We start from the raw sequence: 26,047 nt of genomic DNA, 5'->3' as shown, positions 1-26,047 counted from the left end.
GAGCTGAAGCAAAAATCTGTGAAGGAAGGTATCAGTGGCCTATTGGACACTGTAGGAAGTCAGTAGAGATCCCAGAGGTATTCCTTGTAGAGATGTACCATTGTGTTAGAAGCAATCATCGCTAATAGGTAATCTTTTTCTTTTTGTACTCTAAATTGGAATTGCGTGCAGAGAGCAGTGGCTTTAATAAGGAAGCTAGGAGTTCATTATTCCCAATCTTAGATTAGAGAAATGCTTTTTATAACCATCAGAACATGAAATGTGAAGATACTTTGAGGACGGCACCTTCCCTTCTTAGAAATTGTACTCAAAAATTAAGAGGCCAGGAACAAAAGGAATTGTGACCAGCTGCTTTATGGCTTATTATATGCACGGCAGTTCTTGTATGACAACATTTCATGGTATGAGATGCTATTTGAGGGACTGAGAGACTTGGGCCAATTCCACACGACTTACCTGAACCCGGGACATTGCGCTACGTTGTGGATCATGCTGCGGAAAACACGAAATATCGCGTTTTCTCGCACGAGTTTTGCGCTACGTCGCACAAAACTCATGCGAGAAAACGCGATATTTCGCGTTTTCCCCGGCATGATCAGCAACGTAGTGCAACGTCCCGGGTTCAGGTAAGTCGTGTGGAATCGGCCTTGGTCAAGTAAGCCAGTGTATTCTCTACTATGCCATTCTCAGCCTGACTTCCACATCTCTCTACTTTCCAAACAAGTTTCTTATTCCAAAAGCATGCATGCATTTAACATCTCCTAACAGGTATAGTCTTTATTCAAGATTACCAATTCAAGCAGGCTTTCCTTAATCAATTAAACTAGTTCACATGCAGACAAATGCAGTGGGAGAATGCTAAGGGGGCATACTGTATGGTATTGCTACACAAATAAAATAACTAGTGGAACAATTATGTTTTTCCTATTTACGGGGCGGTGCTTTTAAAAAGAGAGCCAGTTTGGTGTAGTGGTTAAGAGCTCGGGACTCTAATCTGGAGACCGGGTTTGATTCCTCATTCCTCCACTTGAAGCCAGCTGGGTGACCTTGGGGCAGTCACAGCTTCTAGGAGCTCTCTCAGCCCCACCCACCTCACAGGGTGTTTTGTTGTGGGGATAATAATAGCATACTTTGTAAACCGCTCTGAGTGGGTGTTAAGTCATCCTGAAGGGCGGTACATAAATTGAATGTTATTATTAATGTTATTAAAAAGAAAAGCTTTTTTACTTTCTTTTTAATAACATTTCTACTTTTAGGGAGCATTCAGGTGTTTCATCCTGCACCTGCCATCTGAAGTGGTATAGTATCTTCTGCCTTTGCATTCTGTTGCATATGACCACCATGTGATAGGCATTATGCTGTGAACAGAGGACTTCTGATAATGAGGGAGCAGCTTTTGCTTGCCTGAAAGAGTGGGTAAAGGAAAGGTGCTTAACCCTTCCCCAATAGGGACTTTCCCTGCTGTGACTCCTTTTTCGGGCTTTTTCTCTCTCAGAGGGACTCATTTCCAGTCTAAGCAGGGCTTTTTTTCAGGGGGAACACGGTGGGAACAAAGTTCCGGAACCTCTTGAAAATGGTCACATGGCTGGTGGCCCCGCTTAAGCGGCGCGGAGGGCCATCTAAACTACTCTCTGTCTGGAGATCAGGGGGCGGGGCCACCAGCCATGTGACCATTTTGTCCGAGGGCAACCCACTGAGTTCCACCACCTCTTTTCCCAGAAAAAAAGCCCTGAGTCTAAGTATGACTGGGGAGGGGTGGGGAGGAAAAATGGACAGGGGGTGTTTGTGGGGGAGACATACAGCATGTATGGGGTTAATTAAGTACTTCTTTTCTGCCTCCTGCAAAATACAAACTTCTGAACTTCCATTCAGGCAGGAAGGAAATCCCATCTCTGCAATGCCCTCTCTCATTCCAGTCTTAGTCCCTTCCTGCCGCCAACCTTCTCCTTTTCTCCCGCAGTTGCTCAGGTCTTGCTAATTGTCATATAAACCAGAAGCAAGAATCGGCTTTCTATCTGCTCCGGACTAATTGGGACGTTTCCAGATCGTAGGGAGCCATTTTGATTGCTGTGACGCCTCCACCAGGATGGCAAGTTTGTGTGTTGCCAAAGCGCCTGCAAGAAACAGCAGAAAAACCACAAAGTTAAAGCAACAGAGAGTCTTAATGTAAAGGCATCGGTCATATCATAAATCCAGAAAAAAAAACCTTGATGACTCCAGTGGGAAACCGGTATAGACACTTTGAAGTTCTCCCCATCCAAATTTCTCCCCGGATTTTGGAGTTACAAATCACTTGGCCTCATTTTCAACTTAAGAACCAATAAATCTTCCCTCATTTCAGGTTTAATTTCCAAGTTTTGTACATGTGCAGTACACTTTGCTGTGCACTTTGCCATTCCTTTGTGCTTCTCTCTCTCCTTGTTGCCAAGGTGCATGCACGTATGCATCAATAAAAAGTGCAAAAAAGCAATCTTGGGGTGATCTGTACGTACAGGTTTTTTTACGATTCTTCGTAGCATCTAATCAATGTGCAAGAGAACATATGTATATCAATGGAATCCCCTGCCCAAAAACACAAATATCTTGATGTAATCTTGAACATGATCATATCAAGATTTTTTTGTTGTGTTTTATCAACACACACATGTTGATAAGGTGAAAGGAGAGGAAAGGCAAGAGGCAAATTAAGAGAAGGAACTAAATTCTGTAGTAAATTGCACATGATCTATTTCTTTCCATTCTAAATCAATGGATCAAGTGTGAAAAGTTCATGCACTCATTTTCCATACATTACAATTACTCTTTTGGAGGAGGTTCGCTCTTGTATCTCTGCTTGAGTGACTGATCTGAACCTTCCAACTGGGAGACAAATCATAGCAGAGACTCATGCAGAAACACAGGGATGGGCTCTTCTTGGGGTGGATTACCCTTACACACACGCACACTCCAAAAAGTAAACTTCCGCTTCTGCTTCAGAAGAAGAAAAATGAGTCACAGCTCTTGGAACTTTGGGAATTTTAGTGAATATTCCTCAGGGAAGTTAAGAAAGTGAAGCCACAAAGTGCCAGTCTACCTCCACGTGTTCATCTCCAAGTCAAATGCCTCTACTGTGGTCACATGAACGATGCCATCGTATCCTCCAATGGCTAGGAGGTAGCCATTAGCAGCAGCAAGGCTCACCTGCATTAAAAATAATAAAATTAAGGAAGAGGCCAACAGTCCAGACAAAACCCCTGTTTACTCAAACGTTAGGGCAGAATCCAATTACCAGGTTCTTTCATAGTGTTAGCCATATTGGGTATACCAGTTTCAGGGGCAATCATGGTTATTCTGGAGCCCCAGGGAAAAGTCCAGGATGGGGTCTGTAAGGAAGTGCAGAGTTAAGGCCAGAAGTTTGTTAAAAATGGCTGGACTTTGGTTTAGCGTGTAAGTAGTCGCAGGCTCAGGCTCCAACCTGGCTCAAAAATGTGCTGGCCTGTGCTGTTTTGAACCCCTGCAGGTGTTCCCTAGCAATCTGACCTTGAGAGACTGACTCTCAGAGCTCCTGTCTTCACTCCCCTGTTTTCACATGGCTGGAAATGCCAATTAGACAGTTGGGCCCTGATCGGCTGTAGGTTGGTGGGGTGATGGCTGGAGTCCTCAAAAGATTGCTTCCTAGCATACCCGGTTCCCATCTCTAACCATCTTTCCTTTACCACTACGTGAGAGAAAAGGTGCAAGTTCCATGCTCCACAGTGCTTCATCATGCCACAGTCTGCATGGCATGGAAGAGGGCAGACCTGCTAAATGAGACTGGTGAGAAACAACCAGCTAAGAACTATCCAGAGATGCACAGGTCACGAGCTTTACAAGTTTTAGTTAGGCAGATTTTGGCTAGCAACAGTCAGGTTATTGGTTTTGCATCTTTGCCTGAAGTGCTTTATGCTCAGCAACACTCTGTTAACCAATAAAGTGAAGTTTTTATTTAAGCTTGTGTCTGGATTCATGAGTGGCACATGGGACAACCTCAGAGATAACCCAGAGACTGAAAAGTCACACAAGAGAACAGGGACCTTCCTTCTTCTGCCTAAGATCTGGAGTGGCTGTGGATCAGCACCTGGAAATATGGGTCAGGGGTTCTGGTTCATATAGGGCCCCAGAATCATTGCCACCCCCCCTGTCATGGCCAAGCAAGCGGCAGCCCTGGCTCCATACAAAGCAGGGTAGCCAGCCACTGCTGCTGGAAATCAGCTACCCAAGCCCTGGATAGGGTACAGCATAATCCTGCTTTTTATCAAAGGGGCTGGACCATGGGCAATCGAGGGACCACCGAGCATGGAGTCCTGGGCAAATGTCCCGCTTGCCAGTTGGCTAAGACCAGCCTTATGAATGCAACCACATATACATGTGCCTCAAGATTTTTCATGAGCTGCCAGATTGTTTCCAGCTAGAAATCAAGGTTGAAGGTTTGACTATAAAGTCTTGAAGAGACAGAGAGCTGAAGAAAACCCTACTGGAACCTGCCCGGCTTGGGGGGGGGGGTGGTCTTCAGGATGACCTTGCAAACTCTCCACTTAGAAGGCTCTTGAAGCACCTTCCAAAACACTGTTAAGAGTACATCAGCCTCCATTACAGTACAACAAACCACATAACACAACCTAAAAGCTAGGCAGAAAATCTAAAAGAAGTTAAAAGCAACAGTGTGCTTAATAGCATCACACACAAAACAGGTTAGGAAGATACTAATCAAGATATCAATTCAAAGCCTCGGTTAAAAAAAATTATACCCAACACCAGAAACAAAGTAAATTTGGTGGCAAACAGATCTGAGGGCAGATAAAATACCCCCTCGGAGTGTGCTTCCACCTACTTCACCTCCCCAGGGTGGGATACACAGAGATGAGCTTCTCTAGAAGATCCTGATTTCCATCCAAGTACATGTGTGTCCCTTCCGATTTTCCTGCCTTCCGATGTAAAGGTAGGGAACTACCACAACAGTGCCTTCTCTGGGGTGACTCCCCATACAGAATCTCACTCTAATATATCAATTCCAGATGAGGCGCCACCACAAAGAAGGCTTTCTCCCTTCCTAACTGAGGAGGAGGCGCAGCTGCCAACCAGACAGATCGCACATCATCTATGGAACTCTTTTCCCGCAAAGGTCCATCTGTACCAAATCAGCAGGCTTCACAATAAATAAAGACTCCTGGGATATAGGACACCCTGCATTTTAAAAAAGCAAGCTAAAAGAGAGGTTGCTTGCACTTTGTATCAAACAGCAGCTTTTTAGAAGCTCTTTTGGAACAGCTGTATAACTGTGTAATCTTTTTTTCCTTCTCCATCAGAGCTGGAAATATGAAGAGGGCCTTGCCTTTTAGCAAGCAGCAGAAGCCTGGGTTACTTGCTTTTCAGTCTAACATCAGTCCGAGAATTGCTTATGCTCTGTTTCAGCATTTCTTCAACTCTGTATCCGATTCTTGCTAATGCTATATCTTTGTGAACTTGCATTTATTTACTCTATGGCATTCTTTATTGAAATGTCCTTGATATTGACTGTACTACTCTCACATTGGGCGAATCCACACTTACCGGCACAGCGCTAAGCAGGCAGAGTGAGAGCATCTTTCTGGCGCGATTTATGACGTCATCGCACCATGATGCCACTCTCGTGGCACGATGACATCATAAAACGCGCCAGAAAGATGCTCTCACTCCGCCTGCTTAGCGCTGTGCCGGGTAAGTGTGGATTCGCCCACTATGTAATCCGCCTAGAGTATCAGTGAGAAATGTATCAGCCTTGAGTATCAGACTATAAATGACATTAAACAAACAAACAAAAATCTTGGAAAGACTATGCTATAGAGATTTTTCTGATGTGCACAACAGGAGCTAAAAGCCAGAAGGTCGGTTTCCACTAAATAAATGAGGCGCCTTTCAGAAAAAGAACACCTGGGGTGAATCCACATTCACCTCTCACCCGCATTTTTCCCGGTATTTTTGCGTTTGTCTTCAATCTGCAAATTTCTCCCCTCCGTTCACATTCCATCCTCAAATGCGTTGTTCTCGCATGCTCCTACGGTCACACAGCGACTGGAATATCTTCTTTTGTGGGCGGGAACAAATATTTTTTATTTTTTTGAACTGACTTTTCCGTTATTTCAATCTCGCCTTATAAGGAAACATAAATGAGCTAACGATGTCTTGTCTTTCTGATGCATTGACGAAGACCCGACAGTGTGCCCGCATGTCTCGCACCCCATTTTCCTGGTGTGAGGTTATAGAACATCATCCATGACAGTTTTCGAGGAAATGTAAAATGTCATTGGGGACCGATTATAACTTGGGGGAAACATGGGGGCGTGATAGAGGTCCTATTCGAATGATTGATTCACCGTAATTTCGATATCACAGTAATCCAGAGAAAAATAAAAAAAACGTTTAAAAGGATGTTTCGCGAGTCCGTTCTGAGGAGGGATTCACCCCAAAATGATTTTTCAAATGACCAGATTTGATTTAGAAACAACATGATCAATAAATCCAATGCTATGAAGTCAAAAACAGTCTTTTGCAGACTACGGAGCACTTGCAAGTTGAATCAGCCAATAGGAACTCTCGGAACGGCTGGAGAGACAGGAAGGGGGGTGGTTTTTTAAAAAACCGCGTAAATTGTGCATTGGCCCATTCACGTCCACCGTGAAACTCCTGATGAAAACCTGTTACCACATATTTGGGAGAAATGCGAATGAAATGCGTCTGTTTAATGAGGTAAAGTGACCAGCACTCGGGATTGCGTGGAGAATGCGGGAAACATGCGACTTAGAATGAGTAATGTGGATTCAACCCTGCTGGTTTTACCAGGCCATTACTGTCTCCGAGTTCATGTAACATACATAACTATGGCTCCATACCTTACTCCTCTTGGACTTCATTGGCATTACAGCAGACCATTCATTAGCAATAGGATCAAACCGCTCAACGCTGCACAGTTCTGTGAGGTCATCCCGCCCACCAACAGCATAGATCTTCCCTTGAAAAGTTGCACATCCAAGATTCTCTCTACAGGTCCGTAGGGGAGAGCACGGGGTCCACTTATCTTCTGTGGGATTGTAACGCTCCACTAAGAAAGAAAACAAAGAGTTAAAGCTCCCTCTTTCTCAATTGCCAGTTCTATCCTATGTGGACAATGTGGGTGGGAACAGCTGGAAGCAGCAGTTGGCTGTTCAATAATTCAGAGTGCTTGAGGGTTAGCGTGTCTGTGAGCTCACTCCCGCACCGCTCAACTTTTTGACCAATCTTTATATTTGTAAACAAATGAACTACTAGATTGCATATGTCGCTAATGCACTTTCCTCCGAAAGAACTTCAATCAGTAGGGGCCATCCTGGACTTACCATTAGAAGGTTGGTGGCCTGGGGCATGATCCTTGCTTGGGTGCAAGAGGGGCTAGGTTTGACCTGCACAATCTTCATCTGGGGGGGGGGGGGTGCAGAGCAAGGGAATGGATCTGCACCTTTGGGGAAAGGCCACTGTGGGTATGCTTCCCATTTACCTATCCTAGGTGGGGAATTACCCATCCTTAGCCCCTATTTCCTGCCTGAGGAACTGAGAAACAGGAGAACAAATGCCTGGCCCATAATGATGCACTAGGAATTTTCCCTACTCTCTAGAGCAAACAGCATAGAGACTAGGGAAGGCAGCCTGTAGTATCACCCGGAAGTGACATCACATCCTCCCCAAACTCTGTCCTCCCAAATCTTCTTGCATTTGCCGATGCAGTGTCAGGAACCCTAGTTGTGAAATGAGATAGATCTTTAGTCTGATCCGGCAGGGCTATTTTAGGAGGAAGGTGGAAGGCAAGAGAAGAGGTCACTCTATTAAGCACTGAAAATTCAAGAGTAAGATTTCTGTTTCTGAGCTTCCCAGACTAAATCAAATCTGCCCCCCTCCCTTTCCCATTACCTGAATATAATGGGGAATAGCCATCAGACCCCCCAACAGCATACAGGAAGCCATCAAGCACAGCCAAGCCTAGGCCCCTCCGGCGGCGATTCATGGGTGCCACTTTGCGCCACCTGTTTAGCAGAGGGTCGTACCTAAAAATCAGATGCACAGTTTTGAGAATGCGTAGACAGAGCTTAGGTGGTAAAGGGCTGGAAATCACAAGGTGGTGGGGCTCAGTCCTGCTCCAAATTATACCCCTCCGCTCGAAAACCCACCCCAGATCTCCAGCACACAACATTCAATGGCAGTAGTTCATTGATAAAGGAAAAGAGCTTCATCTGTGCTGAAAGCAACTTTCTAGAGCTGGAGTATCTGGGCCACCCCTGAGCTGTGAACACTTTTCATCCAGCACCTGAAGAATTATAGCTGGTCTTGCTTAAGGGTGTGTGTCTGTGTGCGTAGTGGGCTGCAGCAGCAACTTGAGCTTTCTGTTGCTTTGGAGGATAGGAGCATCCCTTAATACACCGCAATTTTAAGCTTGACAGCAAAATGAATGAGGGAGACTTACATCCATTGCCACTCTGTTCATCTGGTATCTCAGTTTGTAGCCTCATCTTCAGCAACTCTTGCCTATCTTTTGCAAGCCATTCCAGGTCTGCATAACAACCTCTCCAACCCCTTTTCTTCCTCTTTGATTTATATCGTCATATCCAGAGACTGCCCTTCTGTCTTCCAATTTCCTTTCAATTATATCACAGACTGGGACCCCTCACTTCTTAGAATGTCCCCTATCACACTTGATTGCCTCTTTTTTACACTCTCCATCAATCTTCATCCCTCTCCAATCTTTATCCAATATTCTTCTCTCACGAATTTTCTTCTCTCACAAACTCTCAGCAAGCCCTTCTCCAATATTGCGTTTCAAGCACGCCTCTGGTTTCCTCTCTCTCATTTTGAACTTAAGAAGCCTTTGTATTTCACATCCAAACAGAACAGTACTCAATATGTATTTGTTTTTGTAAGCATATCTTAGATGAACTAAGCATTCCTTTTGTACGTAAGGAAAACAACTAGAATTACCAGCAAAATGTTGTCTAATTGTGGGCACCGGCCGTTTTCACACACACCCGTAAGCCTCCAGAAGATTGTACGAAACTCATGGCACGAAGCGTCTTCCTAGCGCGATTTCCCAGCACGATCCCCTTTAATGGCACAATCATGCCAGAAATCACACCATTTGACGGGATTGTGCCAGGAAAGCGCGCTAGGAAGACGCTTCGTGCCGTGAGTTTCGCACAATCTTCTGGAGGCTTTGGGCATGTGAAAACGGCCATCTCTGAAGAGGCATTCCCTTCCACACAAGAGAAGTATGCCTCTTCTATGATGTGAGAAAAAGCATTCCTTCCCATGTTTGAGACACAATGTTTCTTCTAAGATGCTACTGACAGGTGTAAGCGTGTGTAGATATTTGAAGAGCCATTCTAATGAGGAAAAGAGAATGGGAATTTCTAAGATGTCCCCTGCCAGCTTCAGTTTGTATAAAAGCGTTTTTAAAAATGTTACCTATTCAGAGAGTTTTAATTGATTAAATAAACATGGACAGCCATCTTTTATTTATTATTTAAAACCTTTATATATTGACTACTTTCTCCTTTAAAAATACTGCTTGAGGAGGCTTGCAAAAGTGAGCAGGGAAAAAATTGAAACAGCAGCAGCTGTTTCAAGGCTTTGTTAAGGCAAAAGTAAAGCAATAAATCTAGCAAAAGCATCAGAGCAATAAAACTATATAAACAACAGAGACAGAAATGGCAATTGCAGGATTAAGACAGATGTCCGATTGTCTGGGCAAATAGAAAAGTTTTTGCCTGACATGTAAAGCATTAATAAGCTAGGTGCCCAGTGAGCTGCCATACACGGAGCATTCGCTACAGCTGAGGAGTCACCACATAAGATGTCCTGTCAGGTGCATGAAACCTCCTTGCTAAAAACTGCCACAGGTTGGTCCCTTTGTGTTATAGGCCATTTTCACACACGCCCCGGGAGATCACACAAACTCATGGCATGAAGCATCTTCCTAGCACAATCTCCTGGCACAATCCCCTTTAATGGCCAGATGACGTCAGAAAAAGCACCATTAAATGGGATCGTGCAAGAAAATCGCACTAGGAAGACACTTTTATGCTGTGAGTTTTGTGCGATCTTCCAGGTGTGTGGCCGTGTGAAAATGGCCATAGCCTCCCACCAATGATATCTGACCACCACACTGGTTATCCAGGAGATGCGGCCTACCTCTCCACGGTGCTAAGACACAACAGCCCATCATGGCCACCAACACAGTACAGGTAGCCTCCCAGCTCAGCAACAGCCACGTCCCGCTTAGCTTCACTGATCGGGGCCACATCCCGCTTCCACGAGTTGGTTTCAGGCTCGTACCTTCAGTGTTGGAAAAAAGGAAGATGGAAACTTCCGTCATTAGAAGTTGCTGAGGTAAGCAAGCTCGTCTCACACACCATGTAAGGAGGAAAGATGGGTGCAGGGTAAAGAAATGGCTGCAAGGAAGCTGACCTCGGAACCCAAAATAAGACCCCAGTCAACCTCTTGGCTTGCCTCGCTGGGCGCTGGGCTAGCCTATCAGCAAAATGATCCCTTTTGGAAGGGTGACAGGCTTGCCAAGAAGGATTGTGGAGCTGGAAATATGACATGACATATTTCTGACACACGCCCGCTCTCTCAATTAAATGTATATTTAGACACAGAATTTCAACCCTCAAATGAAACACTTGTGGAATGAGCCAGGGACTTTGAGCTATCTTTTTGCAAGAAATATAGCAGTAATTGGGCTGTCAAAGCTATCAGTCAAACAGAACAGCCATAACATGTGTACTAAAGAGACCCAGGGGAGGCCAAGAGTCTTAAACAAAGAGCAGTTATAATGCAATCAGTACAGATAGTGCAGCAAAACGCTATTATGATGGGCAGATGGAGGGGGTGGAGAGGTCATATTATAGGGGTCCTTAGCAACGGTCCCAGAAACAGGGCATACGAGGTTTCTGCTCTGGAACAGGCGAGTCGTAGCTTGGTGGTAGAGCACCTGCTTGGATGCTGCAAGAGCCAGGTTAAATCCCTGGTATGTCCAGTGAAAAAGGTGGCGGGTGATAGGAAAGACCTTTCTTTGCCTATGACTGTGAAAAGCTGTTGCCAGTCAGAGCAATGACCCAACACAGCAAGCCAACTCTATGAACCCATATTATGCTAGTGATCCAATTTGTGGACACAAACCCTGATTTTACTTGCTCTGGACATATTTCCCTGCTTCAGCTGATTCCATTGCATCCACTAAAGGAATGTTGCATCCCACTTTTACTTTAAAATATCTACTTATGCTGATTCTTAGAAGATCAGTCCCAGATCTGCCTGAATCGTTTCTATTTTGGGCTCTTAAAAAAAAGTTAATAGAATTGGCACGGCCTCTGACTCAAACTGGGGCTTGCCGTTTTTCCAACCTCAGTTGTAACTCAGAGTTGTTGTGTTTCCTACTAAGGAGAGCAACATGGGCAACCTGTATGTTTTCCCTCCCCATATATAATCATTGTGAGCGTTTTCATCCTATCTCTCGTCTTTAATCTTTCCCTCATTTTGTCTGTTTGCTTTATAACATTATGCTATACATCACTGTTAGCTTTTAAAAACTGGCATCTTTTAAAAAGGCAATATTTCTATCAAACTTTGTTAGAGTGGCCAAAACTGCAGTTTTGCCTGATCAGTTCTTATATTAGAAACTGGAAGTTTTGAACCAAAACAATTGCCATTTGATTTTGTGAACACTGCTACCCATGAGAAGAGGGTGCAATACATAAGGCGGCTGAGAAATACCCTTAATTCTCCTTCTCTGTTATGTATGGAAGAAACCAATATGCTCTTCCCTTTATCCATACTTCTGCGTTTCCTCTGTCAGATTTCAGATTGTAAGTCCTTTGTAACAAAGGCCTCTCTTCTTGCAACATGTAAAGAGACATGCACTTGGGCTGTCCCTGATTAAATAACAATGTGCAATTCTGCAGAAACATGAAATAGCCGTCCTGGAGACCAAATTCAGCCAAGTTTCTAGCCCCAATGGCTTGGAAGTGTACCCAGTAAATTCCACCCAAATGAAAATTTCTGTTGGCCAGGAAGGAGGGATTCCATAGCACTTTGCTCCCATGATCTAATTAAGCAAAATAAGAATATGCATAAAACTATCCTGGTTCTGCAGTGAAAGATTTACCAAACACCTTCTGAATCTGCTAGCAAGAGGAGAAGAGGTCAGTGGGGGGGGCATATAACTTGGTTCATTTCTATAACGAGAGGCTGGATTCACACCAATTGTGTTAATAACTGATTATTTTGGGTCTTCTCTGCCTGCTGCCAGGAGCTCGGCTTTCTCCCTCAGGGTAATACCCAGTTACTTGCACTGTGACTTGTGATATGTCCCTAACCAAGTGCGAAGTCATTTTTCGGTGTTGCCAGGAGATCATTTGCGGCAGCAAAACCTCAAGGGAAGAAGGAGGAGTGCCTGGCAGGATCTGACATCTTTTAGAAAGGTAGTTGGAAGGTCTTGTTCTGTCCCTATTATTGGTGCAAACACAAAGATGTTCCAGGAAGGAGAATGGAGCACCTCCAATTAGGAGTCAGCCAAGATCCTGTCTGTCATTCCTTTTGAATATTTGCTTATATTTTTTTGTCAGCTGCTTCTGTTCTCCACTTTTGGACATCTGTGGCAGGCAGAGTGGAGCCTTTAGCAGTCTCCAGTAGTGGGAGGTCAGTGATCCTTGCTAAGGAAATTTGGGTGTTACAAACACACCTCTAACTTTAACTGTGAAAGTTGGGGGAGTTGTGTAGAACTATTCCTCTACCACTACCACTAAATCCAGTCCTGAAAAGAGGATGGCCTTCACTTGCCTTTTGATGCTAAAATAGATGGAGCTAGATATATATCCTGAGGAAGTGACTAACATCTCTCAGTGCCACCACAGAGAGGGCCCTGTCATATATAAGTCCTCACTAGACTTCTGATGGTCATGGAATATTCCCCATAAGGAGTGGAACTGAAACGGATAGTCATTAAATTCACGGCAGAAAAAAGGAGGTACTTCGTACACAACAGCTTTAACCTGCAGACTTAATTGCCACATGATTTGAGATTACCACTAGTTTAGATGGTTTTAAAGAAGATTAGAGAAACTCATGGATGAGAGGTCCATCAATGGCTATGAGCCCTGATGGTTAAGTGAAATCTCTATGTTCAGAGGGGAAGCTTGACAAATACCATCTGCTGATGAACAGAAGGGAGCTCTCCCTGAGGACTGCCTGCAAGCATACAATTGGGGACAGGAAGAGTATCTAGATGCAGCCTTGGGCAAAATCGTTTGCTGCCCATACATGCATCTTCTCTGTAGTCACTTTCACCTTTGGAATGGCCTGCCTGAAGAGATCAGGAGAGCTCCCACTCTGTTGGCTTTCCGCAAACTTTGCCAAACTGAATTATTCAGGAAGGCTTTTTCACTCCCATAATAGTGCTATGCTGTGGGAAGTGGCTTAGAGAGATCCTTTGATGGAGGGGTGGGGACTGTGGACTATACTACTGGTTACTGCTGATGTAGATATGTTCCTACTAGGTAGTCTCTGTGTTGTTTAATATGTCAATGTCCAATTACTTATGCTTTGTTTCAGCAGTGTTTCATCTCTGCATTTGGAATTATGCCTTTTTTCAAATTTCTGCAATCCATAGCCTATTTTGTTTATTGAACGTCCCAACAGTCAATTGGATTGATTTACACTGAGTAATCCACCTTGAGTCCGAGTGAGAATTGCGAACTATAAACAAATCTAATAAAACTCCGTTGGAGTCTTCCTGTTCATTTTTAATATTTTTATTGACCATCACGCCCATGGCCTTTGCTTCCCCCAAAGTATTCAAGATAACATAGGGACATTCCCTCCTCTTCTTCACAACCACTTATGAGATAGGCTAAGTTGGCCCAAGGTTACCCAGAGACATTGGTGCCTGGCTAAGGATTTGAACCTGGGTCTCCTGAATCCAAATGCAACACCCTCTTCATTGCACCACCTTAACACATGGAAAAGGAGGGAGGGGGAACACACCCAGTTTGCTGCATTGCTAATGCTGCAAACATCTGAGCCCTTCATCAAGGCAGATATTTATGTCCCAAAATCCCTCTGCTACTGGAAACTCAAACCTATTGCTGCCATCCTGCTATGCACGTAGCTATTTTACAAACCTTCGACATGGCTTCAGTCTCTTCTCAAATGTCTGACTGAGTGGCCCAGCAGGATGATTCAGAGCTGGGAGATTCTAAGAACTCAGCACTTACAGGATATGGTCGGTGTTTTGAAAGACCCTCTCTTAGTCGAGAGAGACAACTCATCTCAGTCTTCTCCCAAGTCTTCATCCTCGACTAATTGGGAAACTTTACCTGTGTTCTCCTAACTTTGCACAGCCAGGACTTTCCCTGCAATTTTTTTTTTAAAATCTCACTCCAAAACTGCAGATGCCTTTTCAATTTTAGCACAATGGCAGGAAGTTGCATGTTTCATTGAACACTGGTGGCTGATGACTGTTACCTAGCAGTCACACTAGCAGTCACACTCCACCTGCCTAGATTGCAGGGGTCAAAGTTTAGAACATAGCTGGTAGAACAGGCAGAAGCAGCGGGATCATTTTTTTCCCCTTGCCAGTCAGCTGCAAAGAACCATAGCAGTGTGCGTTGGGGGGGAAATGATATTCCTTAAAGGGTAACAATGTCACAGTGCTTATCTGTTTCCACAAAAATCTCAACAAGAAAGGCAGATTACAAAATAAATTACCTCTCAACACTGCTAAGGCACACCATGCCGTCATGGCCGCCCACTACATAGATGGAGCCATTCAAGGGAGCCACTCCGACGCCGCTCCGGTGCCTCGATACAGATCCGAGCACTTTCCATTCATGGTCCAGGGGGTTGTAACACTCTATGCCACTGACGTTGCCACCATGACTCAACCCTCCAACTACCAAACAGAAAAGGAGGGGGAAAGATCAGAGCAAGGAAATCCAACAACAGTCAGGATGCTCCTTTTCAAAATGGCAGGAGGAAAGGGTGGCATGCATATGCCAGCTCACCAGGGCAGAAGGAGAGGCGGTTGAATGCAGCCTCGGCATGCAAAGTGGACGGTTTTGAGCACCGGAGCCAGAAAATTGGTTCAGGTGGAACCAAAGTGTTGAGAAGTTACATAAACATTTATACAGAGCTCTACATTTTTAAAGTTCTGCTGCTTGATCTGCTCTCCCTTCCCCCGACCCTGGCTGCCACCACTGTGATCTAGATCTCTGCTATTCCCAAATGTATATACACACAACCTTTTGTGTGTGTATATTCCCAAATGAAGCTGGCTGTGAAAAAGATTTCCAAGAAGTTTCTGGCTAGCAGAACCAGTTCTGTTTACTAATGCGTTTCTATCCTGCCTGTACTCTAAGAAGGGACTTCCTTGATTTTTATTACAACAGCCATGTGACATAGCTTAGGCAGCACCCAGAGTCCCCCAGTGGGGTTTCACGACTGAGCGAGGATTCATAATCACCTGGGTCTCTCAAGACATCATCTATTACTCTAACCACTGTCCCACACTATCTGGCACACTGGTCCTCTAAGGATCTGGTGGTGCAGAACTGATTGTTTTGCATCTAGCACAATCTGCTTTGGTGCTTTCTCTCCTGCTCAACCTGTATATTTATAGACAAGCTTTTTTTTTAAGCCACAAAATACAATGGGGTGGATCCTGTCCCTATCCTACCACTCCACTGAGCAAAGTTTCTTTATTCATATATTAAAATTATACCCCTAACTTTTCCTTTTGGCTCAAGTTTGAAGTCTTCCTTACACCTCAGGAACAGTCTCCCAAGTAAAGCAGCTCTTCCATGGGGAGGAACAGCCACATAATTTGGAGGAAGGCTCCTTGGTGGATGATCGGATCTACCCCAAAATAACGTTCCATGTGCTTTTATTCTCTTTCATCTAGCGAAGCAGCATTCCAGGGAGAAGGCTGAGCTACAATGGTCTCTCCAACGTTTTCTTTTGTGTGTGTGCAGGAATATTTGGCCACTCTCACCTGATGTCTAAAGTGGTATAGTCCAGACGCAGCTTTACCACCCCAGTAAGAACCTACCAGAGTTGGGGGTTGAGGCCAAAAGTTTTGCTTGCAGGGGAAGGAGTATCAGAAAATGAACTGTGTCACAAGGCCAGTATGAGCAAAACACTTCTGTGCTTGAAATCTCCCTGAACATGGAAAGCTAGCACATCAAAAAAGGACAAGCCTTTTTAGCTACAAACTAGTTTTCTATATGCCAGGGGATCATTCAGTCCTGAGTCCCTACCTGAAGCCACTTACAGATTTTCTGCCTAAGTAAGATCTAAATAAGGTATGCTTGGTTAATACCTGCTCAGGAAAACTAGGACAGCCCAACTGAACAAACTACTTGAGTGGCTGCTTTTGGCATCCATATTTTTGGGGCGCACCAACAAAACGACATGAAGCTTGAGAAGTATAGCACAATGTCCCCTGTAACATTGCAAAGGATAAGAAAATTAAGACATTAGATCAAAAATCCAGAGTTTAAGGCCTCTGAGAGGCCACCAAGCAGATAATACCCCTCCCCTATGATTTGTCCTCTGCTTTTGGTATTCTGAGGTGTACTGCTCCAGAATAGGGAGGTTCTATTTTGCCATCATGGTGGGCATTGCCCCAGGATCTTGAATTGTGCAATTCTGCATCTGTAAGCAGACAAACAACAAAGGCAAACGTCTCCCCAAAATCAATAGGCTATGAGCTGATTAAGAGGCGATGGTGATGAAGAATGCATTTGTGTGAACTTGCTGAGTGCTGAACAAGAATTCTTTGCTACTCTAAACCACCCAGTATTTGAAATTTTTGCCTCCCGGGTCACTGGCTTACAGTTCAGCTTTTGCAAAAAAAAAACAGAGAAGCATCGCCAAGAATATATTGCCGGCTCTGCCTCTCTAGCTCCCTTTTTAAAAAGAGATAATAGATTTCCTCATTAACAGCTCTATTTCCAGAGACAGGTGTGAACTTTTCTCTGATGGGTGACAGCCTGCCAACCAGCAAAGCGTCATCTTTCCCAGCAACCCCCACAAGCACTTGTCATTAGGAGAAAGAGCCCTGTCTAATCTTAAAGGGAAAGTAGATCACTCAATAAATCAGAGCAGGGAAGGGATCCTTGATCCATTCTGCACTGTTTGATTGACAAAAGACATGATCCGATTGAGAATCATACAAAATATCATCCACATATCATGTCTGATACTTTTCCGCATTGTTTCTAATTTTTGTGAGCCTAGTCCTGTGTAGGGTTGCCAGCCTCCAGGTAGTGGCTGGAGATCTCCTGGAATTACAACTGGTCTCCAGGCCACAGAAATCAGCTCACCTGGAGAAAATGACTACTTGGAGGGGTGGACTCTATGGAATTATGCCATGCCAAGGTCCTTTCCCTCCCCAAACCCCACTTTCTCCAGGTTTCTCCAGGTTTCACCCTCTAGATCTCCAGGAATTTCTCAACTTGGAGCTGGAAACCCTAGTCCTGTGGCATTGTTGGTTAGATGTTCGTGCTATTTGACAGCACTATTTTTACACTGTGTAATCAGCACAAAAGACAGGCTAGCTTAAACAAATAATGATAATTTCTTTAACAGGCTATGTTTTTTTAAAAAAAATGCTACTGCAGTCCTATACAGTTAATTCAGATTACATTTATTCAGTTCAGTAGGGATTTGATCAAATTAAGTAAATCTGCATAGGAATTTGATCAAATTAACTAAATCTGCATCAAATTAAGTAAATCTGTTCTGCCAGGTGTTCGGTGGTTGAAGGGGGTGGTGCCATGTCGGCCTCACACCTTTGGGATGGGGGGTGGGGGTTCTCCCCACCATTGTATTTGGTTAATTTATTTCATTATTGCTTTGTATGTTGATTTTAGTATTGTTGTTTTCTTGTTTTTATTGATTTTAACTTGTTCACCTCCCAGAGCCCCCGAGGATGGGCGGGATATAAATTGAAATATAGATAGATAGATAGATAGATAGATAGATAGATAGATAGATAGATAGATAGATAGATAGATAGATAGATAGATAGATAGATAGATAGATAGATAGATAGATAGATAGATAGATAGATAGATAGATAGATAGATAGATAGATAGATAGATAGATAGATAGATAGATAGATAGATAGATAGATAGATAGATAGATAGATAGATAGATAGATAGATAGATAGATAGATAGATAGAAAAAAGGTTTGCTCAGTAAATTCCGGAGTCTCAACAGTGCCTAAACTGCCCCCATTTACCAGGGACGGCCCTTAATTTCTGATCCCCAGTTCTTTTAAGTCACAACTCACAGCCCCTGTTTGTTCCTAGGTTTGCCTTTGATGGAATTGCTGCAGTTGTTCTTCAGGATTTACCCCCTACCTCAGCCTTTTTAACAAGTTAAATCTCTAAGTGGGGAACGGAAGCATCTTCTCTCTAACCCACATGTAGGTAAATACACAAGTGCTCAAATTTAGGGATGTGCGTTTCGGCATTCAGAATGCCGAAAGAATGCCGAAACAAAAGTGTTTCGGCTTCTTTCGGGGAATGCCGAAACGTTTCGGGGAATGCCGAAACGTTTCGGGTAGCCGAAAGAAAAAAGCTGAAACGTTTCGGGATTCTTTCGGCTTTCTTTCGGCTTTTCTATGGGAAAATGCCTCCGTCTTCCAGGACGCCTGGAGGAGGCATTTTCCCACCGAATAAGCCCAAAATTGGTGGGGACCTTCCTCTAACCCTTCTCTAACAACCACCCAAGTTTCAGACAGATTGGACTTTGGGGGGCCATGTTATGGCCCCCCAAAGCAGGTCCCCCCATCCTCCCATAAGAAAGCGAAGGAGCAGCATATTGTTAGCATGCTGCTGCTGATCTTTCTTCATTATTTCCTATGGGGAAAAAATGAAGAGGCAGGCTTCCTTTGCCAGGGGTGGCATTTTGCATGCAAAATGCCCCCCAGCCCTCAGGGGCCCTTCTCCCACCCCTCCTCCCACCCCCCACCAAGGCTCAGCCTGATCCCACTTGGGGGGGCATTTCATGGCCTCCCCAAGTAGGTGCTCTAATCTCTACCACTGACAGCTGGGGGAGGCTTGTGTTGCCAGGGGTGGCATTTTGCATGCAAAATGCCCCCCAACCCTCTGGGGCCCTTCTCCCACCCCTCCTCCCACCCCCCACCAAGGCTCAGCCTGCTCCCACTTGGGGGGGGCATTTCATGGCCTCCCCAAGTAGGTGCTCTGCTCTCATCTCTACCACTGACAGCTGGGGGAGGCTTGTGTTGCCAGGGGTGGCATTTTGCATGCAAAATGCCCCCCAGCCCTCTGGGGCCCTTCTCCCACCCTTCCTCCCACCCCCCACCAAGGCTCAGACTGCTCCCACTTGGGGGGGCATTTCATGGCCTCCCCAAGTAGGTCCTCTCAGCCCCTAAAGTCCACCCCTTACAGCCCCACACAAACCCAATTCCCCCCCAGCTGCCACACACTGACCCAAATCCCCACATTAGCCCCTCACAGACCCAAATCCACCCCCACCTGCCCCACACCCATAACCCCAGGAACAGGCTGGCAAAGGCCAGCCCTCTCCCTTTGTTCCCTATGCTGGGAACTTCTAAACTCTCTTTCCCTGGGCAATTCTGCACAGCCCAGGGGTGCCACAATGGTGGGCACACTTCTGAGTGCCAGCTGGTCCCTGTGAAAGAGCACCTGAACCACAGACACCCTCCCTCAAATTCCCCCACCACCTACAGAGATGGCTGGCCAGCCAGCCCCATTGTTCCCTATGATGGGAACCAACTGCACAACAAAGAATAAAACAAGAACAACACAAAATAAAGTTTTAAAAAAATTATATTCTCCCTTCCAAAGTACAAGTAGGCAAAGCATTATGACACATTACACCAGCAGTCCCCCACACAGAAAAATTAAAACAAAACTCACTTAACATCAGAGAATCACAAAGCATGATTCCTGTCAAAAACACTTTATTTCTTGAACAGCTTTAGGTTACACAGCAGGGGGGAACACCAAAGGGCATGGCAGCACTATCTTACACAAAAATAACACAACTCACTTCACATTAAAGAATCACCCCAAAAATTGCTGTCAAAAGCACTTTATTTCTGTAACTGCTTTAGGTTACACAGTAGGAAGGCACCACAGAGCAGGAAAGCAGTGTACTACACAAAAATAACACAACTCACTTCACATCAGAGAATCACACAAACACAATTGCTGTCAAAAACGGTGAAGTGGGTTGTATTATTTTTTGTAGTACATTGCTATCATGCCCTGTTGTGCCCTCCTACTGTGTAACCTAAAGCTGTTCAAGAAATAAAGTGTTTTTGCCAGGAATTGTGTTTTTGTGATTCTCTGCTGTTAAGTGAGTTGTGTTATTTTTGTGTAAGATAGTGCTGCCATGCCCTTTGGTGTTCCCCCCTGCTGTGTAACCTAAAGCTGTTCAAGAAATAAAGTGTTTTTAACAGGAATTATGCTTTGTGATTCTCTGATGTTGCCAGGGGTGGCAAAATGCCACCCCTGGCAACACAAGCCTCCCCCAGCTGTCAGTGGTAGAGATGAGAGCAGAGCACCTACTTGGGGAGGCCATGAAATGCCTCCCCCAAGTGGGAGCAGGCTGAGCCTTGGTAGGGGGTGGGAGGAGGGATGGGAGAAGGGCCCCAGAGGGTTGGGGGGCATTTTGCATGCAAAATGCCACCCCTGGCAACACAAGCCTCCCCCAGCTGTCAGTGGTAGAGATTAGAGCACCTACTTGGGGAGGCCATGAAATGGCCCCCCCAAGTGGGATCAGGCTGAGCCTTGGTGGGGGGTGGGAGGAGGGGTGGGAGAAGGGCCCCTGAGGGCTGGGGGGCATTTTGCATGCAAAATGCCATCCCTGGCAAAGGAAGCCTGCCTCTTCATTTTTTCCCCATAGGAAATAATGAAGAAAGATCAGCAGCAGCATGCTAACAATATGCTGCTCCTTCGCTTTCTTATGGGAGGATGGGGGGACCTGCTTTGGGGGGCCATAACATGGCCCCCCAAAGTCCAATCTGTCTGAAACTTGGGTGGTTGTTAGAGAAGGGTTAGAGGAAGGTCCCCACCAATTTTGGGCTTATTCGGTGGGAAAATGCCTCCTCCAGGCGTCCTGGAAGACGGAGGCATTTTCCCATAGAAAAGCCGAAAGAATGCCGAAATAATGCCGAAAGAATCCCGAAAGCCGAAAGCCGAAAGAGATTCTTGTTTCGGCTTTCGGCTTTAACGATAGAGAATCTTCTTTCGGCTTTCTACTTTCGGCTATAGCCGAAAATTTTTGGCTTGCACACCCCTACTCAAATTCCAAGGGTCAAACTACACAGATGGGATGCTGGCATCCTACCATTAGCCGACCTGATGTCAGGGCCGTATCATTCATAAGGCTGACTAGGCCGAAGCCTAGGGGCCCCACAGGGACTAGGGGCCTATCAATTTGCTGAGGCACACTCCCACATAAATTACAATTAATTGATTCTCTTATATAACCTCTATTAATAAGATAATTAACTGCTTCCTTATTGAAGTGAAACAAATTGTCTTTTATTTTAAAACAATTATCCATAAATTATATATTTTTAATAAATAACAACATTTTATTCACTTCAAAATATTACAGTATTGAACAACTATACCCCCAAAATGTGCTTTCTTGAAGAATTCTATTTGCGCAAAAAATATTTTTACAATTGTGAATAGAATTCTTCAGGAAACCCTCAAAATGGATATAGGGCTATGTATTGTGGTCTAGTACCTACCCTACCAGTGTCAGGCTGTCAGCTGTAGTGGGGTGAAAGACTGAAGTGTCAGAGGGGGCTCAGAATACGTGCAAGCTTAGGGGCCTGGCCATGCCAGGTGTACAATTTAATCATCAGCAGTAGCTGTGGGTGGGGACCAGAGCCAGAGCATTGGGGAAGGAAGGTTAACTATTCCCTCCAACCATTTGTTTGACTGAGGGGTTTTTTTTGGCCTACTGGGGCTTCACACACCTGGATTAGGGAAATGTCTCAAGTGTGGTGGAGAAGAGTCAGCCACAATCCTCGTTAGTCCTCCAGAGGCTGCTTTTGAAGGTGCAGCTCTAGATCTAGAGTTCCAGTCTGGACAATCCACCTGTGACATACATGTATATTTATTTATTTCATTTATACCCCACCTATCCTCCTAATGGGGACCCAACATGGCACTCATAGGTCTCTTCCATTTTACCTTCACAACCATCTTGTGAGGTAAAATATGCTGAGAGAACATGACTGGACAAAGGTCATCCAGTGAGCTCCATGGCAGAGTGGAGATTTGAACCTGGTTCACCCAGATCCTAGTCCAACCTTCTAACCACTACACCCCACTGACTCTCTGTGGCCATTTCCCCACGACCTTAAAGGGACGGCCCACTCACTGAATACTGCCAGCTTTCTCCCTTCACTCCACATGTCTCCAATTTCAAAACAGTAGCAGACTGTTTGGCTTCCGTTTTTTCTGTGTCTTTTCTGAGAACGCACTTTCCTACGGTCCCTGAAAAGGCAATGACAAAATGGAAGCCAAAAAGTCTGCTACCATTTTGAAATCGGAGGTGTGTGGAGTGAAGGGGGAAAGCCAGCAGTGTTTGGTGAGTGGGCCGTCCCTTTAAGGACGTGTGGAAACAGCCTGTAGCTTGGATCTAAGGCACCATGCATCTCAACATCCCCTAAACAGCTGCTGCAGCCCTGTGAAATGCTTATTGTATATTGTAGACAATTATGTTTTTCAAGTGTGCCTTTAGCCAAAGGAACAAAAGCCAAGGGGGTGTTTAAAATCAGCAGCAACAGGATTTGTGCAGAATAAAGATAGCCTGGGGAGTGGAGCCTTCAGCAACATGTAAGGGAAGGCAGGATGCTCCAGTATTGATCTTTGGAATCAGAACTAGAGTGTTGTTGCATGCTCCCACTTTCATCTGGGAAACACCCCAGGGCATGGATTTGCCCGATGTCAGGTCTCCAGACTCTTGTGAGTCCCATTGGTTACAAAGAAAGTGGTGCTGCAGACCCAGAAGGAAATAAATTATCTGGAAGTTTACATGTAGGTTGCTGAGCTGGCACTGAAGTATAATTAAATGCAGTCTGCATTTATGGATTATTTTATAGGCGGAACAGAAATGAGAACAGAATGCATTTTAAGGTTTATATACAGGAGTGGTAGGTTCTGAAAATTAAAAAGAAATGAAAGCATGCATCTATGGGGAAAACAGCAGCCTTCTCATCTAGTGGAGCCTGTAAAAAACACTCCTGGCTATAACTGCTGTTATAAGAAGCCATGATGGCGTTACAGTCGCTGGCCAGACAGTTCTGTTTGGCAGGTTGCTGATTAATAACAACCCAGGACAGCCAGTTTTTACCACCAGTGGAAGGCGATGCTTAGGAAATGATGTCATGATGATAGAAGGGAAAATCTGTTTTGGAAGTAAGGCCTGAAAAAGGTGACCCCATTCCACTTGAGGGGAAGGTTATGGGTGTATTGGTAGGAGTATGAGAAAAAGGAATTAGCTTTTAGAAGAGGCAAGGAGCTCTTCTCAATCAAGACAGCAGAAGCAGGGGGTGTAGGCAGGATCAGTGGCAGATTTTCATGGAACTCGGGGACCCCCCTGGCACAGCCCCCTTCTAACACACACAAATCATGACTCTTGCAGCCTCCTTTAAGCCCCCCATGTGCCAGCCGCAGACCTAAGAGGCATGGGAACAACTCCTCCTCCTTCCTCTGATCCTACTCAAAGGAACAAGCGAAACAGCAAGCGATTCTCTTGTATGCTGGATTCCTCCATTGTGACTAACCACTAGCTTGGCCCATTGAGTAGGAGTTCTGCTTTACCATGTCCTGTGACAAGGACCCAGCTGAACCAACACCGTCCTTCAGTGCAGCCCATAAAACTCATTGAGCAGGGTGCCTTTACTCTTCCTCATGTCCATGTACAGTAAGATGCTAGAAGCCTTCACTGCTACAAACCCAGGAGGCTGCTTACAAAATTAGGATCAGGCAACACCCTTTCTCCAATTTACTGTGTGTGTTTTGTGACTATGTTACACGGAAGAGATTAAATGTTTTTCTATTTTCCCATTTGGGACAATTAAGGAGGCAGAATAATGGAGGAACAGAAAGCAGGAAGCAGTTTGGATTTGTACTTCCAGATATTTTTCTTCCAGATCTTTAAACGTAACCAAGAACAAATAGTGTGGTCTCTTGGGCCTGCAGAGATCCTTCCCAGAGCACTTCCAGGCTGAGGGACAACGGCAGAGTTTGGGGAGGGGAGGGAATTCAGTGGGGATGTGATGCCACAGAGTTCACCCTCCAAAACTGCCATTTCCTCCAGGAGAAACTGATTTCTGTAGTCGGGCAATCGGCTGTGATTCTAGGAGAACTCCAACCCACCCCGGAGCTTGGCGACTCTAGAAGTAGGCTGGACCCAGAGAAAAGCAAATCTTCCAGCAGGTCCATAGCTGGCCTGTAACTGCTGGGTGAAGCCATCATCTTTCCAATGGTGGAGAGAATCCATTCTGTCCTCCTAACTATTTGAAACTTGTACTACTTTCTTGACAAGCCCAAGCATGTGTGTTTATTGCTGTGTCTATGAATTATTATTAGCATCAGAAACACAACTTAAAATTAGTAGTATGTCCTTATTAAAATAGCTTTCCTTAAGTAACTGGCTTCCTTAAGGAACCCGTTGTCCTCTCGAAGCACACTGACCCTGGGCACTCCTTTGGGGCAATAACACTGATCTCTTGTGGGCACAGCTGGATGGGTCAGATGTGTGCACTTTGGAGCACCACCACTTTGCGGGCTGGGGTGGGGGGAGAACAGCTGCACCTAGCTTCTTTAGTTCAAAACGTTTCCTAATCTAAATGGAAGCACTCAAGCTTTACATGAAAAGGTCATGTATTAAAGTCTTTTTGAAATACATTTTAAAGAAGGGCTAAATGTAAATCCGTGTTCCTGGTGGGGGATGCTTCCCCAGCTCCCCATCCAGGCCATAGCCCTGCCCCGCAGGGCATACTTCTCACTCCATCAATGTTCTAAATTTTGATTGGCATCTACAGATGGACATGGATAGATCATGCCTCTTCCCAGCAGTGCCTGCCCCCGACACCCTTTCAGGAAGAAGACACCCTCTTTTTCGAGCTGACTGTATCACAAGTTATGAAGGGCATTTAGATGTGGCAAACATCTAAGTATAATCTTGAGAAAGTTACGAGAAAACCTGCCGCCAATGCACGAGGCCTATTTTTAGAAAGCCATACCTATATCCTATAAAACAGAGAATGGCTCTCCTTACTCAACACTGTGATTCCCTGCTCCTCAAAAACTGGAGGGTTTTAAAATATATATGTTTTTAGCCATGTAAACAGAACAGCTGACCATCTCCTCTGGGTCTGATACTCGCTTAAGAGGTATCATGTACAGCTACTGCTCACATAGCACAAATCTCACCCACCCAGGACTCAGCCCTCCCACCCACCCCAAAGCCCATTATCATCACCATCCGATTTTTTCAGAGGCTGTGTGCTGTAGGAGGTTGAAGTTGGTTCCCAATTCTTTATTCTCACACTGCCTAGATCTTGGGGAGGGGGGATCCGACTGCAAATATTGATACATGAAAAGCACTGCACCCCACAATAAGCTTTGAACCACCACAAACCAGACTCTCCTATTCAGGGGACTCTGCCTTACTGTGGAAACTACACTGGTCCAAAGCTTTGTTTTTGTATTCACTGGTCCAAAGTGGGGTGCCCCAAGAGAAATGCAGATGAAGATATTGAAGGTAACTGTGCTCCAAAATAAGCTTTAGACCACCCAGAATCATATTCCCCCCACATATTGGCGACTGTGCCCTGCAGGGGGACATGCACTGATGCCCTGTCCAGACATTTGGGAATAACACCCCCCCCCCAAACTCTGGGGACTGTGCCATACTGGGGATATGAGATTTGGGGTGGTCCAAA

General features: G+C 45.0%; 1 protein-coding gene across 1 annotated transcript in view; it reads right to left on the bottom strand.

The window, feature by feature from the left end:
- Nucleotides 1-582: 582 nt before the first annotated feature.
- The window catches only part of LOC129342411 (kelch-like protein 20), a 29,939-nt gene continuing 4,474 nt past the window's right edge, over nucleotides 583-26,047 (bottom strand). The window contains exons 3-8 of the mRNA XM_054998156.1: nucleotides 14,785-14,968; nucleotides 10,210-10,353; nucleotides 7,939-8,072; nucleotides 6,888-7,096; nucleotides 3,074-3,180; nucleotides 583-2,114 (exon numbers count right to left, since the gene is read on the bottom strand). Coding sequence (XP_054854131.1) covers nucleotides 2,012-2,114; nucleotides 3,074-3,180; nucleotides 6,888-7,096; nucleotides 7,939-8,072; nucleotides 10,210-10,353; nucleotides 14,785-14,968 — 881 coding nt within the window. The 3' untranslated portion in view covers nucleotides 583-2,011. The remainder of the gene's footprint in view (nucleotides 2,115-3,073; nucleotides 3,181-6,887; nucleotides 7,097-7,938; nucleotides 8,073-10,209; nucleotides 10,354-14,784; nucleotides 14,969-26,047) is intronic.

The sequence above is a fragment of the Eublepharis macularius genome, chromosome 14 (assembly GCF_028583425.1).
Source record: "Eublepharis macularius isolate TG4126 chromosome 14, MPM_Emac_v1.0, whole genome shotgun sequence".
NCBI lineage: Eukaryota > Metazoa > Chordata > Lepidosauria > Squamata > Eublepharidae > Eublepharis > Eublepharis macularius.
The sequence above is the reverse complement of the archived record's forward strand: the minus strand, read 5'-3'. Positions and strand labels throughout refer to the sequence as shown.